A 26,656-nucleotide genomic window follows, 5' to 3' on the forward strand; every position below is an offset into this window, starting at 1 on the left:
TGAGCATCGATTGGGAACCGATGACATGTGTCAACCAAGCCAGCACGCCTGACAACCCAATCCTGTTGGACGCCTCTTACGACAAGCGTGGGATACTAACCCAGACTTTCACGGGTCAGTGATTTAGATGTCCAAAAGAAGACTTATTCAGCGCTACAGACAGACTGGGGTCACCATAGACAGACCAAAAAGTGGACTTCGACGCATCACAATGCAGCAGAAAGTTTCATCCTCACTTGAGTAGATTTTCAGAAAATCAAAAAGGAAGGAGGGCAACGTTTCTTTTGGCATTTAGTGTATGTAATACACCATTTTAACAGTGCTCCCAAACATGTCCACTGTTGTCCCTTGCATATTAATAAAACTGCATAATCAATCCAATAAGTTTCTTTACTTCTTGAATTCGTTGAACATAAATTCCTAATGGTATCATCAGGGAATCAATTTCGAAATTCTCAGAAACCAAATGCATAGATGGAGAAACCTGTTAATATACGGGTATTCCCATTCAAACATCACATCCTCTGTTAACATGCTTCCCTTGGTGACCAACATCATCAACTATGACCTCATTCGTACTGGAGACAAATCATCAAAAGACTCGCGTAAATGACTGTTAAATCTTGTTGCAGTATTGTACAGGTACGGAGAATGACCAAACCAAAAGAAGATTGATGTGGATGTCTGTGTTAAAGCTAGTTGTAGTGCTAGCAGTATAAATACAGAGAATGACCAAACCAACAACTACTCCTGGACTAACATCTAGTTTTGATTCAGGGCATTTATACATAAATCTCATCATCTAATTCAGTCAAAATATAATACAGTTTGGTGTTTGACTGTCAACATTAGTCATAATTCCAGTAGATTATGGTATTGCTGTCACTTTCATAACAGTGTTTTCAAACTTAAAAATATTCCCAGCATTCACCAATCTGTCTAAATTCTGTCATAAGATATCATTCGACTAAATGCTTCAGAAATGGTTCCAGAGACACCTCTTAAGACACTTTGCATATGAACATCCTATATTATGTATTCGGCAAACAGTTTATTAATTATGCTGTTGTATGGGTGATACACACACAGAAACAATGCTTTTGATAATTGTCTCTGGCTATGCTACTAACACTAGTATTTACATGTCAGGGACTAGATACAGGGGCATAGAGATATTACACAGGAAGTGTCTTTGGTATTAATACTTGAACACACAGTAAACATAAAGGTTCTCTGCAGGAAATGAAATAAAACATTTGTAAATCTTTAACACATAACAAGTTTTTATGGAAAACAATTCTTTACACAACATTACAGAGCTAATTCTTATTCGTTATTATGAAGGAGCGAATTACAGAGTTAATGCTTGCTCCATCATCGCTGAGACTCACCTGATGAAGGAAAAAAGAATTAGCTAGTTCTGAAATGGGCTATATAAAGAATAAAAGAAGTTGTTATCCATAAAAACGTGTCATGTATTAATGTTTGTCCAACTTCTAAATGCCTTTCAAGAACTTTGTAAATTTTCATGTTACCACTGATTTGGTAAATATTGTTGACAACTGTTTGAGTCTGGGAAGAGAATAGAATTTTCATAACCTCTTGGAAACATCAAGGTCACAGAGATTCAAACATTCAATCAAACATGAATCATAAGAATACTCACTATAAATAAAGAAGCAGTTTGATTTGTTGATCAAGGATTGAGGAAAGGTATTATCCACAAAACTAATGAAGGTAAGCTGACTGTGAAGAGGACCTCTGTTGAAAATCTAAACATGCTTAAGATGACACCGGAAATATAGGATTAGGGCAGTGATGTAACAAAGGTAAAGTATTGGAAAGAATTAGATGATTTTGATAATGATAATAAGCATATGTTTTGCAAACTTAATCTTCAGCAGTTATTAAAAAAAATGCAGGAGGTGACAATTTTCAGTATCACCACTCTTTATCAAAACTATTTAATGTTGAAGTATATATTTGGCACCTATTCATGCCTACGCTGGGTACCCTTAAAACCTAACCCTTAACATTAAAGTGTGGTTGAGTTGAGTTGAATTGAGTTGGGTTTTGCATCACATCAGCATTTATGTACCCTAACCATTAAAGTGGGGTACTTACCCTTGAAACCTGTGTGGGTACTCTAGCCGGACTACTAGCCCTTAGAGTACTACACCTATAACATAAGTGAACTATAGTCTGTTTGGCTCAAAATCGGACCTATGAATTGCAATCTAACTTGAAAACTACTAAACATATAATACTCGATGAAACACTGATCATAATCAAAATATCAGACCAACTCTGTGATTTTTTTGGCAGAATTTATGTCCAAAAAATAAGAACATTGTTTAACAAATTATCATTAAAAGCTTGACACAGTTCACTATTTGTTACGAGGGAGGAGTGCAAACAGCCAGGTGTGCGAGAAAGGATGGCGACAGCACAGCACAGGTAAATGATTCAATAACTTTATCGGCCCTTGTGCACGTGCTCCATGTACACCTGGCTGTTCCTCTCCTTGCACCCTCCCTCGTAACAAATAGAGAACTTTGTCAAAATTTTAATGATAGTTTGTTAAACAACTTTTTTATTTTAGGACATAAATTCTGTGAAAAAATCACAGAGTTAGTCTGAAGTTTTGAATATGAGTATTTTATGTTTAGTAGTTTTTGAGTTAGATTGCAATTTATCGGTCCACTTTTGAGCCAAACGGACTATAACCCTTCACAATAACGTGGTCAGCTGAGCCTGGACAGTAAAATGGGGTACAAATCTGAGACTATTATACATGGTACTACAGATCATGACATGATGCCACCAGTAAAGGCTAAAGCAATACATACAAACTTTTGGAGCATGTCTCATTTCTTGTTTGAGTGGCATTTAGAAGTTGGTGTGATGAACAACGAGGAGAGTTCTATGGATATACAACTTCTTTAATATAATATCCGTGACGTCGCTAATATTATATCATAGAAGTTGTATATCATTTGCTTGTTAACGGTGTTAGTAGCTACACCGAAACGTCGCTCATATTATATTTAAGAAGTTGTACATCCATAGAATCTCCTCCTTGTTCATGTCTCATTTCCCCAAACAACGTGGCAGTTAATTTCATTCCTACCCTAGATTCTAATAATGGCTAACTACATATCCTAAGCCAATCATTTATTATTTTGCTAAAGATGCTAAAAGGGAAATTTAAAACTAAGTTTTACAAATTTTGATTTTGGCACATGGACATTTGTGAAAATACTCCTTTAAATCCTCTGACTTAGAGCACCTCAAACTCACCTGATAACCTACAGTGAGATATAAGAGACATCTATTATGAATCAAATCTACCAGTAACATGATATCACAGATAAGATTTGGAGATTCAAGTCCTGTGACTATTTACTACCATCTTCAGAGCAGTGTTCAAAACTAGGCAGGGTCCAGGGTCAAGTCTTTACGTAAATTGACTTGAGACCCCATGAATCTCAACTTTTAACATTTATGTCATGACAAAGACCCTGAGACTATCATGCTTAATTTTGAACGCTAACAAACAAATGACGTATGAAAGAGATAGATGATTTTCAACATACAGACACAAACAGCAATATCACGGCTGGGGACACCAGAAATGGGCTTGACACATTGTACCCATGTACGGAATGGAACCCGCATCTTCAGCGTGACGACCAACACATTAACCACTAGGCTACCCTGCCATCCCTCGTATAACTTAAGTATTTAGGATAGTGCCTTCAACTTCGACAAAACGCTGCATGTTCGATGACACACGATACATGAACACTGTGACTTGCTGCAGGAATATGACAAGTTTTCACAGGGTGCTATACCATGTAAATAGAAAAAACAATGACAGTTATTTACCTTGTCACGATCCAGGAAAACTCCCCATATATACCCATGTTAGTGCAGCAAATATAACATTTACAGGTGTTTTTGTATTGTTAATGTCTACTCCACTGAAAATGCATGGGAAAATAATAAAACTTTGATGAAATCAAACAATTTTAACTCGTGTTATAAAATCAGAGAGACAATCATAAAGCATTCGATCATACAAACTTACAATCATTCGATCATCCAAACTTACAGTCATACAAACACAGACGTATATACAGACAAACAATTGTGCAGAATGTCATAAAATAGATGAAATATTTCAGTCATGTTATGTTTATCCTTCTGATGGTTTGGTTTGGGTTCAAAAATGGTTTCTTTGAAGCTTGAATTAGAGTGGAGCATCAGACAATTACATAATGACATGTAGGTATTGAAACCTTGTGATATACCAAACCCTGCATAATACCCACATCAAAGATTACTAGCAATGGCAAACATCATCTGTTCAAATAGATGTTCTAAAGCTCTTTGTCCAAATCATACACTTCAGTATTAAACTTCATCCAGACACTGGGAGTATTTATGTACTATTATTTCATATTTGATAACTCCCAACTTGGGATGCCCCTCAAGGTTGACACTTTTGGACATACTAATCCAGGGTTCAGTTTTGACTTAAAAAGATTTAAATTTTGGTAGAAATCTGCATTCAAAGTTTTGGACTAATGGCTATTTTACCCCGATGCCTCGGCACAATGATAAAACTGATATATAAACCCTTTCAAATTAACCAGTCACAAACTCCCGATAACGTTGCACTTAATCAGCACTTTGGGATATAATGAAGCCATTTATATATTCCCATGATAATAATTCCCAGTATTGTTAACCTTCTCAGCACTATGGATACCATGGTGATAGATACGCTGTATATCCTCCCCAATCATAAGCTCCCTATGTTATTAAACCTCTTCATCACGCTGGGGAAGTTGTCTCTGTACAACACAGGGTCAGCCCGGAACTCCACGCTCTTCAGCGGCATTGATTGGTAGATGCTGGTGAACTGGTTGATGCACTCCGACCTCTCCACCATGTGAGTCAGGTCGGCCGACAACATCTCGTTGTTGACGCACTGTGGACACTTGAACTTCTTCCTGGGCGTCACCTTCATGGGAGCCTTGCCGGTGATGTTGGCGATGAGGAAGTTGATGGCGATGTCCTCGCAGTTCATGTGTTCATCCACCCACACCTTCATGTTGCCCGGCATGGAGTAGGTATACAGGTAGCTGAAATACTGGAGCAGGAAAAGGGAGGAAAGCCAGTCAGGGAATGACATCAATGTCAACAACATCAGCTTTATCACAGACCTGTAAATTATATCATTACTCTTTAAGGAACCAAGCTATCATCATCTAATTTTATCCACCTTACAATTGTTACAGTTAATTTTTAGTAGCACTAATAGTGGTAACAGTAATGTAGTATCATCATGTAGTAGTAGTAGTAGTTGTAGTAGTAGTAGTAGTAGTAGTAGTAGTAGTAGTAGTAGTAGTAGTAGTAGTAGGAGCAGCAGCAGTAGCAGTGGTAGTAGAAGTAGTAGTAGTAATAGTTACTGTGTTATTTTTAAAGGTAGTAGTAGTAGTAGTAGTAGGAGGAGGAGTAGTAGTGGTAGTAGTAGTAGTAGTAGTAGTAGGAGCAGCAGCAGTAGCAGTGGTAGTAGAAGAAGTAGTAGTAGTAATAGTTACTGTGTTATTTTTACAGGTAGTAGTAGTAGTAGTGGTAGTAGGAGTAGCAGCAGTAGCAGTGGTAGTAGAAGAAGTAGTAGTAGTAGTGGTGGCAGAAGAAGTAGTAGTAGTAATAGTTACTGTGTTATTTTTACAGGTAGTAGTAGTAGTAGTGGTAGTAGCAGCAGCAGTAGCAGTGGTAGTAGAAGAAGTAGTAGTAGTAGTGGATAGAAGGTAGTAGTAGCAGTAATAGTTATGTGCATTATTTTTACAGTACTAGTAGTAGCTGTTGTCCCACAAGTGAACCTTAGATGGGAAGCCCACAAGACGATCGGGAACTCCCTCCATACCTACAGAAGCATCACATGTCAATAAATCCCTCAAGTGAAACGAGAAAACTCAGCCTATTTCTGATATTTCATTTTGAAGATATTTCTATTTGAAGAAGAAAGGGACATAATTTTTCTCAAAGAATGACAAAATTATCTCCCCTTGATCAACATCGCCATATCATACAAAAATATTATACACTGGCAAATGGCAACAGAAAATGGAATAAAGACATTACCTCATAACCGAACTCCAGTTCATCGGCTGTCAGCATGATAATGTCATCATCCAAGGCCAGGATACACTCCGTCTCTATCTCATCATAGGGGAAGAACCTGCGACACAAGACAACAGATGTGCGACCTTAAAGGGGGACTAACCTAGTAGTGAGTGAGTGAGTGAGTAAGTGAGTTGGGTTTTACGCTGCTTGTAGCAATATTCCAGAAATATCATGGCAGGGGACACCAGAAATGGGTTTCACACATTGTAGTCATGTGGGAAATCGAACCCAGGGTCTCAGCGTGACGAGCGAATGCTTAACGACTAGGCTTCCCCACCGCCCTACTAACCTACTAGTATTTGTCAGTCCCAGCTAAATTGAATCCGCATCCTCTAGAACACTTTGTCAGCTGGTTCAAATCTTATTATGTGTAACAGTGATTATCCTGATTTTATTTACATTCAACTTGAACCTGGAAACATATTGGGCATTATTACCCTTTATGAGTTATGAAATGAATTTTAATGTTGCATTGCCCTGTTGCATGTGAGCGCTTGTATGTATGCCACCGAGATACCATGCAACAGTTAAAACATGAATACCACACAGTGGTTCATATCATATCAAGACATATCAGGTAATGTGGAAGAAACCTCAAAGCAATGCATGTCTTCAATATCCACTGTTTTGGTAACCATGAGTTTGACTGTTTTGATATTGATGTATAAATATTGTTTTGGTTTAACCATGAGTGTCACTAGGATCTCCCACACGATGGTTGACATTATATGTGATATTGATGATATTGATGTATAAATATTCCAGCTATGAAACCCATGCAAGCACAGATCCAGTTTAACCTCTGCATGCCTCACAAAGCCTGTGTCACTAGGATCTCCCACACGATGGTTCACATTATATCAAAACAAATCACTTAATGCGGAGGAAAGCTCAAAGTAATGCATGTTTTCAACATCCACTGTTTTGGTAACCATGAGTTTGACTGTGATATTGATGTATAAATATTCCAGCTATGAAACCCATGCAAGCACAGATCCAGTTTAACCTCTGTATGCCTTACAAAGCCTGTGTCACTACTGGCAAACAAGGATAAGTTGGGCCGGCGCAGAGAACGCGTTTACGAGAAGTAGGCGGTGCACAGCAATGAGCAAACCCATTTGGTTTGTGAAAGGTAGAGCAGATGTAGGCTAGTGCACGTGCAGTGCATGATGATGAAATTTATTCCACGTGTAGCTGCACACGCCTTGCTCATAAGACCCTCACGTGGTCGATGTTGCACTACACTTGATTGCGGACAACTTGGGGCCCCTTCGCTCACATGGTAAGCGCAAGTGGGCGTCACTCATACATACTAATACGGGTCAATTGTCAGGAGGTCGGTGGTCAACTTATCCCTGTTTGCCTGTAGGATCTCCCACTGGTTCACCAACCTGTTGCTCAGTTTATTCTTCTTGGTCTGGACAACTTTCACAGGTTTGCCAATGTACGGCCATGATGACACTGAAACAGAACAGAAAGGATGTTTAATGTTTCCCTATATCCCAGAATTTCAGTTACATGTATTAAAATTTGTTTCAACATCCACAAGAAGTCATGTTTGTGCATCTCCAAAAGTAGAAAAGAAACTTATTTTTTTTCAACATATTGAGGGGCTACTGAGTAGTAGCAAGTATTCACACGTGAGCCCATAGATTCATCAGTTCATCAGAGACTTACTTGCAGGAGGGGCTTTATTCTGGTTGTTCCAGACAACGACGACCTTGGCCAGACTAGGTACCTTGGCAACCTGCTTGATGACCTGGAAGAGTGACTCGAGTCGGTCGTAGGTGAGGATGACAGCTGTGAAGCCTTGGGCCTTTGAGGGGGTGAGGGGGAGGAACAATGGGTTGTTGATCGCCTCCTGGAGAATAAGGGGAGGTCAGCACTAAGCCAGCAAGTAAAGGCTGGTAAATTGAGTTTGTTTGTCAATGTGTTGTTCAACTACAAAACATCATATATTATAAAAAAATGGAGGTCACACTAAGCCAGTGGAGTAAATTGAGTTTGTTTGTCAATGTGTTATTCAACTACAAAACATCATATATTATAAAAAAGCGGTGGGGTAGGTCTGGACTAATAACCTTCTAGCGCCTGGCAGCTTGAGTTATCCAGGGTAATGATAATCAGATTGGATGCTTTGAGTATGCATTAAGGATGGAGAAATGCGCATGATAAATGGACTATTATCATTATTATGAATAAACACTACATCAACCATGTTTTTATTCTTCGTCATCACTCCATTTACTGACTTTGATCCTTGTTCACTCACTCACCTTGTTGGGTATGTCGTTCCAGGACTCGTAGCTGCGACTGGCATACGGGAAGATGCGGTCGTTGATGATCTCCAGTGTTGTCATGGTGATGGCCTTCATGGAGCTGAAGTAGTTGTCCCAGACGAACTTCACCTGCCGTCTCATCTCATACACCCGATCAACACTGTATGCTTTGACAATGTTCAGGAGACCCCCGATGTCATCCTCTCGCACTGTGATGCCGATTCTATGACACATTGACAATGATGCTGATGTATAGGGACATAAGGGACATCAAGAAAATAACAAAACTGTTTCATTGAATAAGGAGTTGGTGTTACTCTGCTATAAGCCATATTCCTGCACAATCACAGTTGTGGACAAAGAAAATGGGCTCTAAGGTAGGAAATCAAACAAGGGCCCAAGGCTTGATAAACAAACGCTGCAACCATATGACATAATTCAAGGTTTGTTTTTTTATGTTGCCACATGAACAATGACCCACAAGGACAAGCAATTAACCAAATTGATCAAGAAATTGCATCAAGAATTCAAATCTGATCACACAATCCTTTAAGTCCCACATTACATCAAGTATCAAACCCGTGAAGACCTGGGTTAGAATTGGTCTTCAGCAACCCATGTTCGGCGCAAGTGGCGACTAACGGGATCTTGTGGTCAGGCTCCCTGACTCGAATCCCAGGTGCTTAGATCATTGGATTGTCTGGTCCAGACTTATTTACAGACAACAACCCACAATATAGCTGAGAGTGCCATGTTAAACAACAACAAACAAACAACATCAAGCATCACATTGATAGGGGTCTAAGTTAGACCCTGTGATCAGGGCAAGATAGGGGTCTAAGTTAGACCCTGTGATCAGGGCAAGATAGGGGTCTAAGTTAGACCCTGTGATCAGGGCAAGATAGGGGTCTAAGTTGGACCCTGTGATCAGGGCAAGATTGAAAGTCTCAAATCATGATAAATACAGGAGACAACATTTGGTCCTAGTACAGTTGTTCCAACAGTGCAGTAAACTGGGGATTGAATAGTAACAATGGTTACTGATTTGACTTTTCTACGCGCAGCTTTCTACTGTGTGACAAGTCCAGATCAAGACAAGTTTGTGCTCTGGCTGCTGCAACTGTGTGGAATAGTGTCCAACTCGACTAGAGTGTTTCTCCAATATTTTAGATCCTTAAGTATTGATTAAAGATTTCAACTTCTGAAGCTCGCCTTCACTGATTTAAATGAAACCTTTCATGAGCACTTCAAGCAAACAAGTGAAGTTATGCTCTTTAGAGTGTACTATTGAACATTTTCACAGGTAACTATTACACAACTGTGAATAACGAGGTCTTGGGATTCCTCAAAAGTGTATTGAATCAAGAAAAGAACTTTGCTTGCAATTACCTGGTCCAGTCGAGCACCTCGGAGAAGGGAAGGATGTAGCCGTCGGCGATGATGATGGGGATGCAGCCGGACCGCAATGCATCACCGAGAACAGGCTGCCCCAGCCGAGCTCCTCGTAACACCACACAGAATGTGGCATCCTGCACACAACCAACACATCATCTTTAATACACTCTGCTACTCTTCATCAATTTCATTAGTGTTCAAGAGAAAAGGGGTTGTTTACCACTTTAAGCAATATTCTAGCTCTGGTGGCGAAAATCAGAATTGGCTTCACGTGTTGTACCAATGCTGGCAATCAGCCTGGGCTTTTGAAGCAAGAAATAAATGCATGAACTATGCCATCCTATCTCCCACTTTGTTAAAAAATATCATCTTAACACACATAATGGATACTATTATAGTAATTGTGGTGTTGAAGTACTCCATTTCTGAATTGCACCTGACCGGGATATGTCATCTCCTGATGACGCTTGTTTAACTCATTTAAATTGATATCACATTGGTGTTGTGTTCTTATATAACAGTGGAAAGCATTCCAAGACTTCATTATTCTGTTCAGAACAGCTTAGTCAGATTATCATGTCTATTAAAGAAAATACCTTAGTGCAATCTGTTTGTTTGCAAAGATGAAAATTTGTAACTATTTGGATTCAGGAATAAAAATTGCATCAGTGGGGAGCAATTTAAATATGTTTGAGATCAATGCAGGTACATTAGTCAAATGATGGTATAAATGTTGCAGGTAGTTGCTTGTAGTCTACTGGCCCTACCTGTAACACTTGAGGATAGTCGTAGTTGGAGTTGCTGGTGCAGCGCTTCGTGACGTTCCAGGTATTATTGTCATCCCGACAGCGGTCTAGGACCAACACCCGGTTGTCCTCCAACACCAGCTTGTCCAGGATGTCCCGAAATTCACTATGGAGGCCACTCTGAGATGATACAATCAGCCACTGTCTTTCCTCTCTGAAAACATTAAATGACACATGACTCAGCATACAATAAGTTGAACATCAAACTATTGTGTCTTTTGTTGTTGTTTCACCCCCAACTCATCGACAGTACATCTGCATTGAAATACTGATCCACAAAGATGACTCATATGACAGCATGGGTGCCGGAGTGAGTGAGTGAGTGAGTGAGTGAGTGAGTTAGTTTGAGTATGGAGGAGTGAGTGAGTCAGTGACATATTCCAGCTATATGGACTCAGACGGTCTCCAAATAATCGTAAGTCTGAGAGCAGACAATCCAGTGATCAACGTCATGAGCATCGATCTGCACAATTGGGAACCGATGACATGTGTCAACAAAGCCAGTGAGCCTTCACGGGTTGAGCAAGCAATCCCGTTAGTCGCCTCTTACGACAAGCATGGGTTACTGAAGGTTCATTCTAACCCGGACCTTCACGGGTACATGGGTGCTGGATATCAGTTCTAACCCTACACCACTGGATGAGTGTACCTAAAGCTACTCACATCGGCACTGAAATACTCACAGGTAAGATTTCTGTGGGAGGTCTATGTGTGAGATGAGGGGGTTGTACACAGGTACCGAGATGTCGAAGGTCCTCCTGTAGGACCAGGTTGAGAAGCCACTTCCTGCCAAGATGCCCCGCCCAGTAGCTAGTTCAAGCACTGTGCGGAAGTCCGGGGAACTGCCTGCCAGCATGTTGAACAGGAGATGGTTGGAGCCATCTTGCCAGCTAAACAGTAGACAGAAATGATTAATAGCAAGTAAGAAGTGAGAGAGTGAGTGAGTTGGGTTTTACGCCACTTTTTAGCAATATTCCAACAATATCAATGCATGGGGACATCAGAAATGGGCTTCACTCATTGTACACATGTGGGGAATTGAACCCGAACCTTGGATGACGAAAACGCTTTAATGACTGGGCTACCCAACTGCCCCAGTAAGTAAGTTTAATACAACTTTAATCAGTGTTCAACTTATATCATGGGTTGTTTGATGTGGGAAGAAAGCCTGAAGTGATACAAGTCTCACATGATTCCACTTTGGTCAAATCTATAAGCATAGGTATAGTGCTGACAAATCTGGAATCACATTTGGGGTGAACCAATCAAAACTAAGATCACAAAACTAAGGGACACAACTCTGCCCAACCTGCCATCACTCAGCTCAATTTTTCAAAACAAAAAGCTTCAATGAAATTCCAGTGTTAACATTTTCCAACCCCTAAATCAATGACAAAGACAGAACTTACATGAACATTATGAATGTATATCATGACATGATTGCATGAATAGTTTGCAAGCATTGAATTGTTGGTTGGTTGTTTAATGCTGGACTCATCAATATTCCAGCTATATGGCAGCAGTCTGTGAAACGATCGAGTCTGGAGCAGACAATCCAGTGATCAACAGCATGAGGATCATTTTACACAATTGGGATACCATGACATGTGTCAACCAAGACAGCGAGCCTGACCACCCGATCCTGTTAGTTGCCTTTTACGACAAGCTTGGGTTGCTGAAGACCTATTCTAACCCAGGCCTTCACGGCTTTAAAAAACTGACCTCTAGTTAAACATGTGCCAAATTGATGCAAGTTGACCTCCGTTTCACATTAGCAAAAAAATAAAGTATATGGGACTCACAGTGGATATTATCTGCATAAAAAATTTAATAGTTTTCGTATAGGATGCATTATTTCTTTTAAAACAATAGACTGAATCATGCTAATACAATATAAAAATGTCACGAAAACACTCCATTATTTACTTACTGCGGCAATGATGCTAGAACTCGGTTTACATCCCCTAATCGTAGATTGTTCTGATTGAGGAGATCAATGGAAGGAATGAATAGACAAGCTGTTTCAGGATCATCAGTATAGTAGGGGCTGTCTGCAACAGCCTGTAATATTTCCTCGAATTCTTTAGACCTTGGAACCGTCAGCTCGTTTCCATTTTCATCTTCATATCTCTTAATAGGGTATATGTACACCGTAAGTTTATTGTCATCGTTATAGCCACAATGATAAACTTCCAAGCAAGTATGAAATGTACATGATGTTTCTCTGTCTGGGGTGTTGATTTTAACAGCTGATGCAATCTGAACCACCTCGTTGGTTTCTAGGTTCCGGGTTATTCTGTTTAGAGATCTGTCCTTAGAGCTAGTAGATGGCCACAGGAACAAAAACGCTACCATGAACAGTGCAAAAAGAACACATGAACACAGCAAAAACATGTGACTGATGAGAAACTGAAGTTTGGGGCGCCTCCGGTTCCCACATGCTGGTGTAGGATGTTTCGATCTCTAATACTGTTATCTGAAATGAAAAGAGATTCATGAAACTACAAAGTTCAAACTGTTGGATTGCTGCTGACTAATTATAGCCTAGAGCTGCAACACATCCATTTTGAGGCAAATATGATACATGTCAGAAATACTGGGAATCGAATCGACTGAGTTTGGTTTTGGTTTTCACATGATTATGAATATTGGGATAACAATACACAAGATTCAGCAGTTGTATTGTTAACCATGACGAAATATTGGGATTAGTTGTAAACAATAACGCTTAGTGAAACAATAACACAATATATTCTTGGACCTGTTTTGACCATGCTGATATTTTACAATGACCAGTGACCATATTACTATCAAACTAAATAAAGAAATGTTTTGCATATATCGTAAGCCAAATAACACCCAAATTCAAGTAAAAACCCTTTTAAAAAAACATGAATATTTTATACTCGTGGATCGTGAATAGGAACTGAATTTATGAAGGGACATGGTTCATTTCAATCAACATGTGAATGAATCGCTACAGCTCTATTGTAGACATCAATCATTTCACCAATGTAGACATGAAATGGAACAGGACAGTCATTTATGTTTCCATTAGTGGTGATCCGATTACTTGAAATGAATCGAAGATTGGTCGCAGTGACTAAACGACTAAGCAATCGATCATGTTTTCTCATAATCGAACACAAACAATTCTGGAACACTTGTTTTCATCAACAATATTTTCACAAGGTTGGTTTTGTCTGTTACATTTCATAAGTACTACAAGCATTCCAAGTCATGATTGAATTTATCTTAAAGACACCAAGAGATTTATGTTCCTAACATACTACTATTACTAGTCATACTTTAAAGATGTGAAATTTTGCCCAAAACCACAAAATAACTACATGGTTTTTTTCCATATATTTTTGTGCATTAACAAATTTCATAAAATGACGCTTAAACTAATTATTTTCGATGATTGATCGGGTGGTAATGAACCAATCATCAATTATGAGCTGTTAACCAATTCCCAACACTAGTTTCCATTTCATCCAAATTCTATCAACCTTGAAAAATACATTAAATTTCACAGGTTCAGTTAACAAGTTCCTATTTCTGTAAGTTACAACATTGGCAATGTTGTTTAACTGCAGCAGCAATCATTATTAAAAAGGTTTGTCAAGTAAATGGAGGATGCTGATTTCAACCCTGTAGACCAAGAAATGTCACCTGTAACACTGGGGAAATATAGAGTGACAACAATTCAAAGCCAGAATCTACAATATGCCAAAAGCCTGTTCATGCTATAAGGTTGACATATCAAACCTACCTCAATATAATATTATATGCACTCAGAAATTGGTGAAAATCTATAAATTGAACATGCTGAAGGATCCCCAAAAAATGATACCATATAATACTTCATAATGTCATACCCCTTTGTGGAGGCATAAGGACAATCTGTGTTGAAGCAACACTGAATTCAGTTCCAACATGTATAGCCCAGGGTCAAATTAAACTGATTATTGTTATTCAATTTTATTTTTACAGAAGCATGAATGGTCTCCCGATGTTACTGCCATCACTTCTGCATACCTTCTGAATATTGAGGAGTGAGTTTAGTTTACGCGACTCAGCAATATTCCAGCTATATGGTGGCGGTCTGTAAATAATCAAGTCTGGAGCAGACAATCCAGTGATCAACAGCATGAGCATTGATCTGCGCAACTCAGGAACCCGATGGCATGTGTCAACCAAGTCAGCGAGCCTGACCACCGATCCTGTTAGTTGCCTCTTACGACAAACATGGGTTACTGAGCATCAATATTCCAACCCGAACCTTCAACCTTCTGAATATTGATGGACTAAAATTGAACTGATGGTTTGTAGAACCCATGCTTTCTGGTTTTTAGGCATTTAAGGTGAACTGTGTGGACAAAATTCTAAATGTCTCAACTATAACATCTGACTAAGTAATTGTTTTACTTTTTTATTTCAAACATTAATATAAATACCAAAAGGACCTTTGGAATTTAAACATATTAGAATTCTGCACCTTGGGTCAGCTCGTCTGAGGAAACATACTATTGATAACAAGACAGATCATGCAGTATCAAAACATAGGAGCAAAACCAGCCCCTGTAATCTACTTGTAAAAAATATTTCAAAATGTAATTCATTTGATCCCCAAACTGATTCATTAGTATATGTTTCTTCCAGTTTGTGTACATGTATCGTTTCACATTTATAACTTTAAATGTCTGCTATTCTCACTACAGCATATAATTCTGTCAATTGACACGAGTGCAACAAACTGCTGTGCAGCAATATATGGGTGTACTTACCACTTGTTCTCTTATATGTATATTCCAAAATATTATAAGATCGCGGTTGTCATACATGTATCAGTCACGTTTACAATATTAACGGAAACAGGAAAGGAAATGACACTGTTAGTAAGCACTTTTATGACATTCACCAAAGCTCAATTAATGACAAACCCCTAAACTCAGTTAACTAAAATAAAATAAAATTCAAGGACGATCACATAATAAAAACGGTATTATCTATACAAAACGCGATCAACTGATCCAACAATTAGCATCGCTATCAGTAGCATTATTTTGGTAAATTCTGCCAATGTGGCACTGAGTCTGGTTACTCGCATCTAAACATTCCGTCAGATTTTAACAAGATTTTCCAATAACGAGCAAACCTCAGAACATAATGCATCAGACACATACCTTTAAAATGCAGAAATGAATGGGTAATCACTAAATTACATGATTGAATGGGGATACTTTATGGAATTTCCTCTGTTTATGTCAAACTCGTCTCAGAACTGACCATTTCCGTATTTCCGGTTCCCGTAGCAGGTGCGCGGTGAATGACGCCGCTCGACCAATCAGATCACTGCTTACTACGTATTACGCGAATCCAACTTCATCAGCTTCGGCTGTCAACATCGCTCGTAGCAGGCGAAAAAAAGCAGTGATCGCATTTGGATATGTACTGTGCAATGGGTTGAGCTACCTAGTCAACATTCATTACAGGGAAAATACCAAGAAAATGGAGAAATTTTAATATAGAAATTACCTGGCGCGTTGTGTGTTGCAAAATGCCAGGCATTGTGGTATTCCGCCGGCGTTGGTCCGTTGGCTCAGACGATTTGGTGGTGCCAGCCGTTTTTCTCCTGGTTTTGCACGCAGCTTGGTAAGAACACTGTCTCGTTAATATAGATCAATTATTTCACTCAATTCACTGAACTCTGAACACTATGCTTGTCACAGGTGTTTCTGGGGCTACAGATAAAATATTAGATAAGCACGTTTCTCATTTAACAACGTTTTCAGAACCAAAGAAAATTAGTTAATTTACGGTATTAGCAATTCTTTTCATTGGCGTATGTATCTATGAGTTAAGATAATTTTCTATCAACAGATTGCTCGAATTTAGGCAATTGTTTTCAATACTATTGAGAAATTTATATTTTATTAAATAAATGTCGAATCATATTGTGTGTTTATGCATTCAGAATTAATGGAAAAAAAAAAATATTTAAAATGATATAAAATATGAATGTTCAGTTTTAAATACCATGTCTTGGCAATTTCGGAGTTAAATTTCACACTTATCTTTATCAAAGTTTACATTTAAGCATGTTCATCTGTAATTAGCAATTAACCATCTAATTAAAACAACACCTAACTTGAAAAGCAATTAAGTGGTTTATTTACGGTTCATTGATCACTACATGGTAGCTCCTTCTAATTTGTGAATTGGATGTATTTTTGATGTGATGTTCAATCATGGTGCTATTTATGTTTTGTTTTGTATTATTGACAAATTAATTTCATTAGTGAAATGTTTAATATACTGATGTAAAATAATGTTGAAAATCTTTAGATGTTATTAATGCACAATACTGTTATATAAATATTTCTTTTCATCTGTTATAAATTTACAGCGAGTGTGTTTACTTTGCATTTTGAATGTTATTTCATAATAACACCGTCCATTGTTGTCTTAAATGCCACAGTTTCTAAAATGTCACTGTAATGTTTTGTAGTTTTTGTACGTTGTGTTATACACAGGGATATTACCTTATTGGAATAGCCACTGTGTATATAAGCTGTATGTAACTCTTTGAGAATGAATCTATGAATCTATTTGTCATAGAACACAACATATTCACATAGAGGACACTGACTAAAAATGGACCTTTCATATTAATTTAGATGATTTAAAAGATTAATGTCAGTAGTTGTTTCTTTTAAAAATTGCTTGACTGTTTTCCTGATTGTTTAAATATGTGGCTATTATTGCTCTACAACATTGTTTGTTCAGTTGAATTGGGTCACACACTGGTATAGTGTGGGCAAGAGGATTGCTGCAGAATTAACTGAATATTTCTCATAGAATGCCCAACAAGAAGTGGAGCATCCTTCTTCAGGAAAATGAATATGATGACATGCTGTATCATTTCCTCTCATGCTCTCGTATTTGTAACCATCATTAGATTTCTTATCCTTATAGCCATTGTAATATGTCCAGTCTATTTCAAATAAAGACCATTAGCAATTCATCTGCAGGGTAGTATATGCGGTACACAGTTTCACTATGAATTGATTTATCTCACACTGCACTGTTTTCATGATAGGAATTGATTTTTATGTACTAAAGGCCCATGTAGTATAGAAAACACAGGCCCATCTGTTATAATCTATCTCACAGGGGTCAACAGGAATCCCAGGAAGTGCTGAATTTATTAGACATGTGCTGCTTGGATTATAAGCTCAGTTTGACATTCAACAAGGTGTCAAGAGGGGAATGATATATTCTATTGACAAACTACAACAAACTGACAGATATTTATAATTCTGTTATCAGTGAAGACATGAAACTTATGCTTTCTAGTATTGTTAACAACTCATTATGAACATATTTTGTGATATTATCGTCGCAAGTGATAATGTTAGAAGCAAACATGTCAAACACTGAAACAGGAAGGGGTGGGGCAAGCAACTCAGGTACTGTTGTTGAGTGGGTTTTGAGAAGCACCTGGTATCCTAGAACTGCCTTGACTCGAGGTTAATTGCACGATATACTGTGTGATGGCGATGATAGTAAAACTACAATATGACTATGACAGCATTCCTTGACTGACTTTTTAATGTCGAGGTAAATATAGAGCTTCAGTCACCTTCAGTGTATGAGGGGCGGTTGGGTAGCCTAATGGTAGCTTGTCATGCCGAAGACCTGGGTTCAATTCCCCACATGGGTACAATGTGTGAAGCCCATTTCTGGTGTCCCTCGTCGTGATATTGCTGGAATATTGCTAAAAGCAGCGTAAACTAAACTCACTCACTCACTCACCACTCACTCACTCACTCACATGAACCCTACAAACAGGAGATATGCTTATCAATTAATGTACAAGACTATCAGATTTAAGAAAGTACTTAATAGAAGCGGTTGTGATTAGCAATGACTGAACTTGCTCTAGCCAAATCACCAGTTTAATTAATTTAAGTAACTAAATTAGGCACCTTTTCAGCACATCTTGATGTATATATGATATATATGTGGACCGCCTCCGTGGTGTAGTGGTTAGAGCGTCCGCCCGGAGAGCGGAAGGTCGTGGGTTCGATCCCCGACCGCGTCATACCAAAAGACGTTAAAATATGGTACTTGTTGGTCCCTGCCTGGTGCTCGGCATTAATGGGTACAACAAGGACTGGTCGGCTCGGAGTCAGTATAATGTGTCTGAGAGGGGTATTCATGCTTCACTGCAGCCTGGTATCTCAGTGGGCTAGCACTATAAAACCAGCTTAAGTCTGGGCTAGTACAAGCAGCCACACATACACATACACACGCATGCACGTCGTCATATGAGCGAAATATTCTCAAGCACGACGTTAAACCCACTTTCACCTCACCTCACCTAATAATATGTGAACATGTCTTCAATGGTAGAAAGAGGTCTTCCTTTCATATCCCTGCATCTTCCTCGGATTGATAGATGTATACATAAAAAACAACCTGATCAATATCAGTGCATTTCATAAGTGGTGCTGAGTCACAACTCTGGGTAATGCCTCTGAGTACAGCAAGACACATGGTTGTGTTGTGGTTACATAATAAGGTGAAATGAGGTGAACAGGTTTAATGAGAAGTTAATTACACTTATATAATGACATGCGTGCATTTGTGTGTGTATGTTAATGCATGCCTGCTTGAACAAGTCTTGACTAACACTTGTTTCATGGCCTCTATAATTGAGATACCATGACATAGTTTAAAAATGAAAACCCCATTCAGATAAAGTACTGAGAGCTGACCAGTCCTTTTTAACCGATTAGTGAATCCCATGAAGATCCAGGTTAGAATTGGTCTTCAGCAACCCGTACTTGTTGTAAGAGGTGACTAACAGGATCAGGTGGTCAGACTCACTGACTCCATTGACACGTCATTGTATATTTATTGAGTAGATCGATGTTTGTGATGTTGATCACAGGATTGTTGGGTCCAGACTAGATTATTTACAGACCAGTGCCATGTAGCTGGAATATTGCTGAGTGTGAGCAACAAGCAAACAACTGACCAGTGCTAGGCCGGGTGTGATCAAGTACCATTCTTGAACATCTTTCGGTATATACAACCAAAGATCACATCCCAAGCTGCTCTCAGGGCGAAACACTCATCTGTTCACATCAGATACAGTTACACATTTTGGGTCAGTGAATTAGTGAAAGACAAAATAATTATAAAATTCGATGCAACATTTGATGGAGTAAGAATGTATTCCAAAACATTGTGTTCCCCATATTTCAAAAGTTGACATGGATAGTTTTTAGTGCTGGTAATTCAGCTATGTAGTCTACTGTACTGGAATATATGGTAAAACAGTGATATGAGAATGACTGTAATATCCCTTGGTGATGGATAAATGTAATATCTGTAATGATCCAACTTTTATGATACTATGAACATCCTGGCAAGATTAACCAATACTCAATGGAAATCAACTCTTTTTTTATAAGAACTTGACCCCAAAATTGTAAACATTATAGTCTATATATTTGGAAAGATCCAGAGGATATACCATTCTCATGAGTAGCTGACTCTTTCCTCCATCCTTGATGGACACATGTTGATGTAGGTGCCTGTCTGTAATTAGCAAGAACATGGGTCTGGCTGTCTTAGCAGCTTCAGTTCACTATGTAGGGTTGTTTCCCTTAGGCAGCCCAGGATATAATATAGTGGGTCCTTATATAATTATCCTGATGTACCATGTATGGTTCTTGGCATGTCAGAGCCATGCCTTAGTCTCAGGGTTTTACCAGAGTGGTAAACATTGCACCTCTTCAACATTTAGTGCAGGTAGGTAGGATTTGGGTGTTTTTTTTTACCTTTTTCTAAAAATTAAAGTACGAAGTAAAAACACATTTGTCAGTGTGTAATTGTTTATCCAATCAAGCTTGCAGCCATCTTGTCGACTTTCTCTATCAGAATGATAGATGTCTGTTGGTGCCAGGGAAAAAAGCAATGGTATCTGAAAGCATATTTTATTCATACCACAACATTGGGTCGGCACCAGAATTCAAGGGATGGTCAGGTAATCGGAACCACAGCATTTTCTTTGTAGGCCTAACAGAAATACTGTTCAGAGTGATTCTAAAACCAATCTCACTCACTCACTGTCACTAGCACTTTCATCTAGACCAACAAAATTGGAGGCACAGAGGAAATGATATGGAATAGTGTACTGAATCATAAGATTTCATAATTACTGCAATTCCAGGAACCTTATATTTCTTGTCAAGGATTTGGTGCAATAATACAATTATGCATCCCAAGGATGCAACATTTTCTGCGTCCATGCTATAGATTTCTGGATCTTGTGAAACTGTATATTTGTTGTTTGGTGTTAATTACATGTCAGCCAGATATTTCTGGTTGCAGATTTGTATAATTTTCTTCTGTTTGAAGGACAAATTCAATAACGATCCTTCCCTGTATTTTTCCTGTTCACTTTGGAAATGTCTGCCAAATGATTCCTGGCTTTTCCAATGCATTCAGTACAACAGTGTCTGAAATCAAACGTTGAGAGGCGTAGCTGGTTGTTGCTGGAAGAATGGTCGGGACTTTTTTCTGATCCATGCTGCAGATTTATTGGGATAATTTATTCATCCACAGTGCTTGTCTTGGGACAGTGTTATTTCTTGACTTTGGAAACATACCATATTTGTTGTTCCCTGCTACTTGGAGGCATTTAAGAAGATATGATTACATTTTTATAACCTCCCTAAATGTCTGTTTGAAAATGATGTCTTTTTCCCTCAAAGAAGAGCACATTTACAATAAGGTCTTGGATCAGTTGCCTTTAAAATCTTTGTGAAATTTATGATTATTTGTGTGTGTCTGTGTGTGTCTGTGTGTCTGTGTGTCTGTCTGTCCTTTACATATGTAGAGTACAGGAAAGAGGTTACAAAAAAACTTCATTCTTTGCTTCTTTCATATTACTAAAGGGGGCGATGGGGTAGCGTAGTGGTTAAAGCATTCGTTCGTCACGCCGAAGACCCGGGTTCGATTCCCCAGATGGGTACAATATGTGAAGCCCATTTCTGGTGTCCCCCGCCGTGATATAGCTGGAATATTGCTAAAAGCTGCGTGAAAACTAAACTCACTCACTCATATTACTAAAGTCAATCTGTCATGCTATATTAATTTGCAAGAATCAGGCCTTGCTTGACTTCTTTTGAGTGTTATATATCATATCTGTTTGCAGTTACAAAAACAGGGAATACAAGAAGATTTGTTGTCTTTTGTCATAAACATACACCAATGTATGTACAAAAATGAATTAATTGAAAAAATATGTTTCTGTAACAAGACAAATTGGATAAATCTTCAAAAAAACAACATCATACTGCCTTTAATCAAGGTCAGGATAATGTCAAATAACTGATAAAATCAAAGAAACAAATTTTGAAAGATTTACTAGCTAAATTGCCACACAGTTTGTATTTTCGTTTTGTTGAAACCAAGCAGAATGTGTTTACTGTTATGATAGGCATACTGTGTGGACAGCCTGGATAGAGCTTTGGTCGGCATTCTAGATGTTGGTTGGTCAATATATAGCACACAACTTTGTGGATAACCACTTCATGTTTATTGCATAGAGTGTTGTTTCAGTGTGGAGTATTTTAAGCTTGATAGCAGTTTGTGAATCAACACTGAACCATTGCACTATGTTTTAAATAAGAAGTTGTTGTCCTTAAAGTTATGTATCATTATTGAGCTGAAAGTTGTTTGTATATTGTATTGGCGCATATTTACATGATGGCTGTAACGATGCATTGAATGCAATTGTTGAGTCTCTGATAGCAATTAATCGATGGTAGAAACGAAAACTGTTGATGCATCGATAGTATGTGTGACTATTAATAGTTTAGTAATTGACTTTCGTTGATAAATGAAAAATACAGGATGTTTGGGTGCAGACTTGCAGCTTCATTGAGTTCATGTTTTAACTGTATAATTGACCTAAGTTTCTTGTCAGTTAAAAATTCGAAAAAGCTTGACTTCTGAAACATATATACATTACTTCAACTTGTTTCAAGGAGAGATCAAAGCTTCATATAAACTATACATTCATTTGGGAAATGACTTCTTATGTGACAATTCAAGGAGAAAAATAGTAGTAACAGTTGACCCTTATCGTATGGTGAGCGGAATGGACAAGTTCAATATGCATATAGATTATATGTTTGCAAATAGACTATCGCATGATCACAGTAGCCAATGTTGCAATAGACTATTTGTGCTTGATGATAAGGTTGATAATATGATTAAAACACAGTGGAGAACATGCTCAGTCAGTACATGCCTTGGTCTGAATTTATCAATTGCAATAGTTTCTTGTAGTTTCGTCTTAATTCCAGTGAGTCATGTTTGTATGGAAAATTTGGTTTGTTGCCAGAGAATATGGTATTGCTATTTTTTAGGACTGACTAATCAAGATCGGAATAATCAGAAATATTGCCAGTGGGAAATGTTATCAATGATTATCGTTATGAAAATATAGTCAGTGATGATATCACAAACTCTTGAATGAAATACTGTTTCTTATTTATGCAGACACAATACACGAAATTAGTTATTTATTCATGGGATGCTTTTAAAAGTATTTTAGAGACGGTGTTTTGTTAGTAATTAGGGGTGGGTATTGCAGAGAATTTTCATACAAATTATCATTCATGATTGAAAGCATATATTCGCGATATGTATTGCAAATATATTGCAAGAAGTATTTTCAAAAACAAAAACTACTTATAATCCCGTTAAAGCGATTTTTAGAGCAAAACACACAACAAAATAACTATGCTTGATTAAAGCTTTAACAACAACCTTTAATCATGACAAAATAGAAATGTAAATAATATTTGGCACAAATGAAACAAGGAAATATCCGAAGATTTCCGAAAGTGTTCTGAGAAGTTTTTCAATGCAGAGTCAAAATACCGCTTTTTTTATCAGCTTATCGCAATATGCGTGTTGTTTTCATGTCTGAACGGTAAATATCACTGGTAAACCGGTTATATTGCGCGAGTCCCTATTAGTAATCTGCCTAAATATGTCACCACTCACTGTTGATGTAGAAATACATTGATTTCTTTCAGATATTTTTTCTTTTTGCTCTAAAGTTACATCTCCTATATTTATTGATAATCGATCAATATTCATGATTAATGATTAACAATCTCTGTAATGTATATCGATAGCCAGCCCTATTGTAGGGGCATGGGGCTTTATGTATGTACAGGGCTCCAGATAATTTTCAACATCAAAGTAATGTAGTGCTTATTTTTTCAATATAGAAGTACTGGGTAAACTTAAGAGTACATTTTGAGTACTGAATGGAATTTAATGGCGTATCAGTAATCTTGTGTTTCGTTCATATATGCACCCCAACATTACTACTCTTTGTGTAAACAGGTCAATAAACAATAAAACAACCCTCTTTTCAGATAAATACATCTGTAAATGATTCCAAGACCGTACAGCATTGCTGTGGTGCGTATGTGCTATGTTTTCTAAATTATTTCCTACAGTATCGTGCATATTTTTAAGCCGTACATACGCTGATATTTGCCCTTATCTTGAGCCCTGTATGTACCTTATATTACCATAGATAAGCCAAATTTTGAAGACTGAAAAAGCAGTCTAAAAAGGGGTTGGCTTATCTACAGGTTACACTTTCATCAAACTTCTTTTTTCTGGGGGTAAGAAAAACGACATTGTATCACTTCGCGTGAATGAAAAGAGCAGATGACTTTGTCAGTAAATACGTCAAATTAGCAATCAAACATCACTAGACAAGATTATTTACCTTTTCAGTTCTAATTTGTTCTTCCTGGGCATTTGTACCATGTGTAGTTGTCTCATATATAGAGCCAGATATAGCAATCAGCTGTGCAATCTACTAGTGATATAACAAAACATACCCAATGATATATCAAGATGAATTCTCATGCATTGATTAAATAAATATAGCATCTGAAACTGTATCATTTTATATATTATGGAATATATTTGTCTACACGTTGCATGAGATCTCCCTACATGTTTATGCGTTACTGTAATTCTAACTTCTGGCTTCCAATAACACGTTTATGCCATCTCGTCAGTCCTGTGAAGTATATAAAACCGATCAGTACACAATTACACTATCAAATGACACGCATTATTCATCCCGATATCCTGTGATTTGCAGTGAGGCTCAATTTATTTATGTTGTTCTTCAATAACTAATTCATAAGAGAAATGGGATTTGGTAAGTATAGGTGTGTCTGTGTATATATGAGTGGTTAGAAGTTCTACTTTCGCTTTCATATTTTTTTCTATTTCTCATCACCTGCAATACCTGAATTTTCAGTCTGACATGAAATATTAAAATGTTTTCTATTTCAAATTTTCTGACACTATGGAAATGTATGCCCTGATGTGATAAAATACTGGCACAGTAATGAAAACCCATGTAGAGCAATTTTCCCTTACGTCATCATTTTTAATAAGGTTTTTGTTTCTTAAGCAAATCGACTTGTATCTAAATCTAAAGTACTGAAATAACTTAATTCAAAAGAGAAATGGGATTTAGGAAGTACAGATGTGTGTCTTGATTGATTATAACAGAATGAGTGGTTGTAGTTCTACTTTCGATTTCACATTTTCAACATCTCCAGCAATGCCTGAGATTTTCATTCTTACATGTTTTGGCATTGTATCTAAATCTAAGTACTACAATAACTGATTCTATTTATTTAAAGACCCCAATTATCAAGTAACTTAATTTTGTAAAATTAGTTATAAAATTTATGAAAAACATTTGTTGTTGTTTCATATTTATCCATAGTTTTCACCCACCTGCTTCCAAGGTGGTTGAGATGGGGAGATGAAAGGAATAGGGATGGCTATAGGTGTATCCTATCATTTTGTTAACAGCAGTTAGCTTCTGCAGATGTTTCCAGCATGAAGTCGATCACGGACAGCTTTAATCTGAGATACAATAATTTGTTCACCAAACATCCTTAGAAATCTGTATTCAAAAGGCTGGACCAGATGGAGACTAGTGTAAACCTTAGGGGCATTTTATATTTTTGTGTTTCTCATCATCCTTGACCGACCCTTCTAATTTTATTCCAACACGCCAGACTCAAACCTAAAGGCGTACCACATACATCAATGCTTTGTCTTTATCGAGAATTACGGCTGCCACAAGTCCAAAAGAACAGCGAGAAACTGTAATTTTGTTAAGCGTTTGTTTTTTGTTGTTTTTTCAAACCGACCAACCCATGTTCAGAATTTGGATTTACTCATTGAAACACATAAAAAAACCAATGCCCACTAGTAAGTTTGTAAGTTTGTCCTCTTTGAAGAAGTAAAAGCATGTGAATTCGGGTTTACTTTTTTCCTGTAAGTTTTATTCAACTTTTGTTTTGTAGCCAAATAGAACCATCAAGAACTTTTTGAAAATTATAGACCCGTAGGATTACTGATAGTGAGTGAGACCCTGACATTTTTGTGTGTATTCTTAAGCCAGATCTTGCATTGATTCTCAACTATATGCTTGGTCAGAGGATTGATCCACACTTGTGGTAGTCAAGCAGGAACATTTTGGCAGTTCTTTTTAAATGTGTTGTGAAAAGATTGATCCACACTTGTGGAAGTGCTGTTAGTACATTTTTGGCCATTCTCTTTCTGTATGATTGAGCAAAGCCAGGAATGCATCACTCTTTTTAGAAGTCACCAGGTCCACAATTGGATATAAAATTTTCTGTTGAGCTATTTTTGAGCTAAATGGACTGTTTTTGCAGCTTGTTAAATGTTTTAAGTTGCAGAGCTGCTAAAAGCGCTGAATTCACGGGAATTGCATTTTTAAGTTTCAATTAATCCTGGAAACTGAAGAAAACAGTTTTAAGTTTGACCATTATAAGAGCACCAGCACATGTAGACAGTCTGAATTGGTAG

The 26,656-nt window shown here is 37.7% G+C and overlaps 1 protein-coding gene across 1 annotated transcript; it reads right to left on the bottom strand.

Annotated features, from left to right (window-relative positions):
- Nucleotides 1-4,464: 4,464 nt before the first annotated feature.
- On the bottom strand, nucleotides 4,465-15,987 carry LOC124276925 (exostosin-2-like). The gene is given in 12 exon segments (XM_046712587.1): nucleotides 4,465-5,249; nucleotides 5,866-5,926; nucleotides 5,929-5,938; nucleotides 6,157-6,253; nucleotides 7,590-7,659; nucleotides 7,876-8,059; nucleotides 8,475-8,700; nucleotides 9,867-10,006; nucleotides 10,640-10,832; nucleotides 11,362-11,568; nucleotides 12,609-13,154; nucleotides 15,868-15,987. Coding segments are annotated over 11 exon segments (2,094 nt in total). The 5' UTR covers nucleotides 13,073-13,154; nucleotides 15,868-15,987; the 3' UTR covers nucleotides 4,465-4,807.
- Between the last annotated feature and the right edge of the window lie 10,669 nt (nucleotides 15,988-26,656).

Source organism: Haliotis rubra, unplaced genomic scaffold, assembly GCF_003918875.1.
Source record: "Haliotis rubra isolate DU_JTF1 unplaced genomic scaffold, ASM391887v1 Scf2154, whole genome shotgun sequence".
Lineage (NCBI taxonomy): Eukaryota > Metazoa > Mollusca > Gastropoda > Lepetellida > Haliotidae > Haliotis > Haliotis rubra.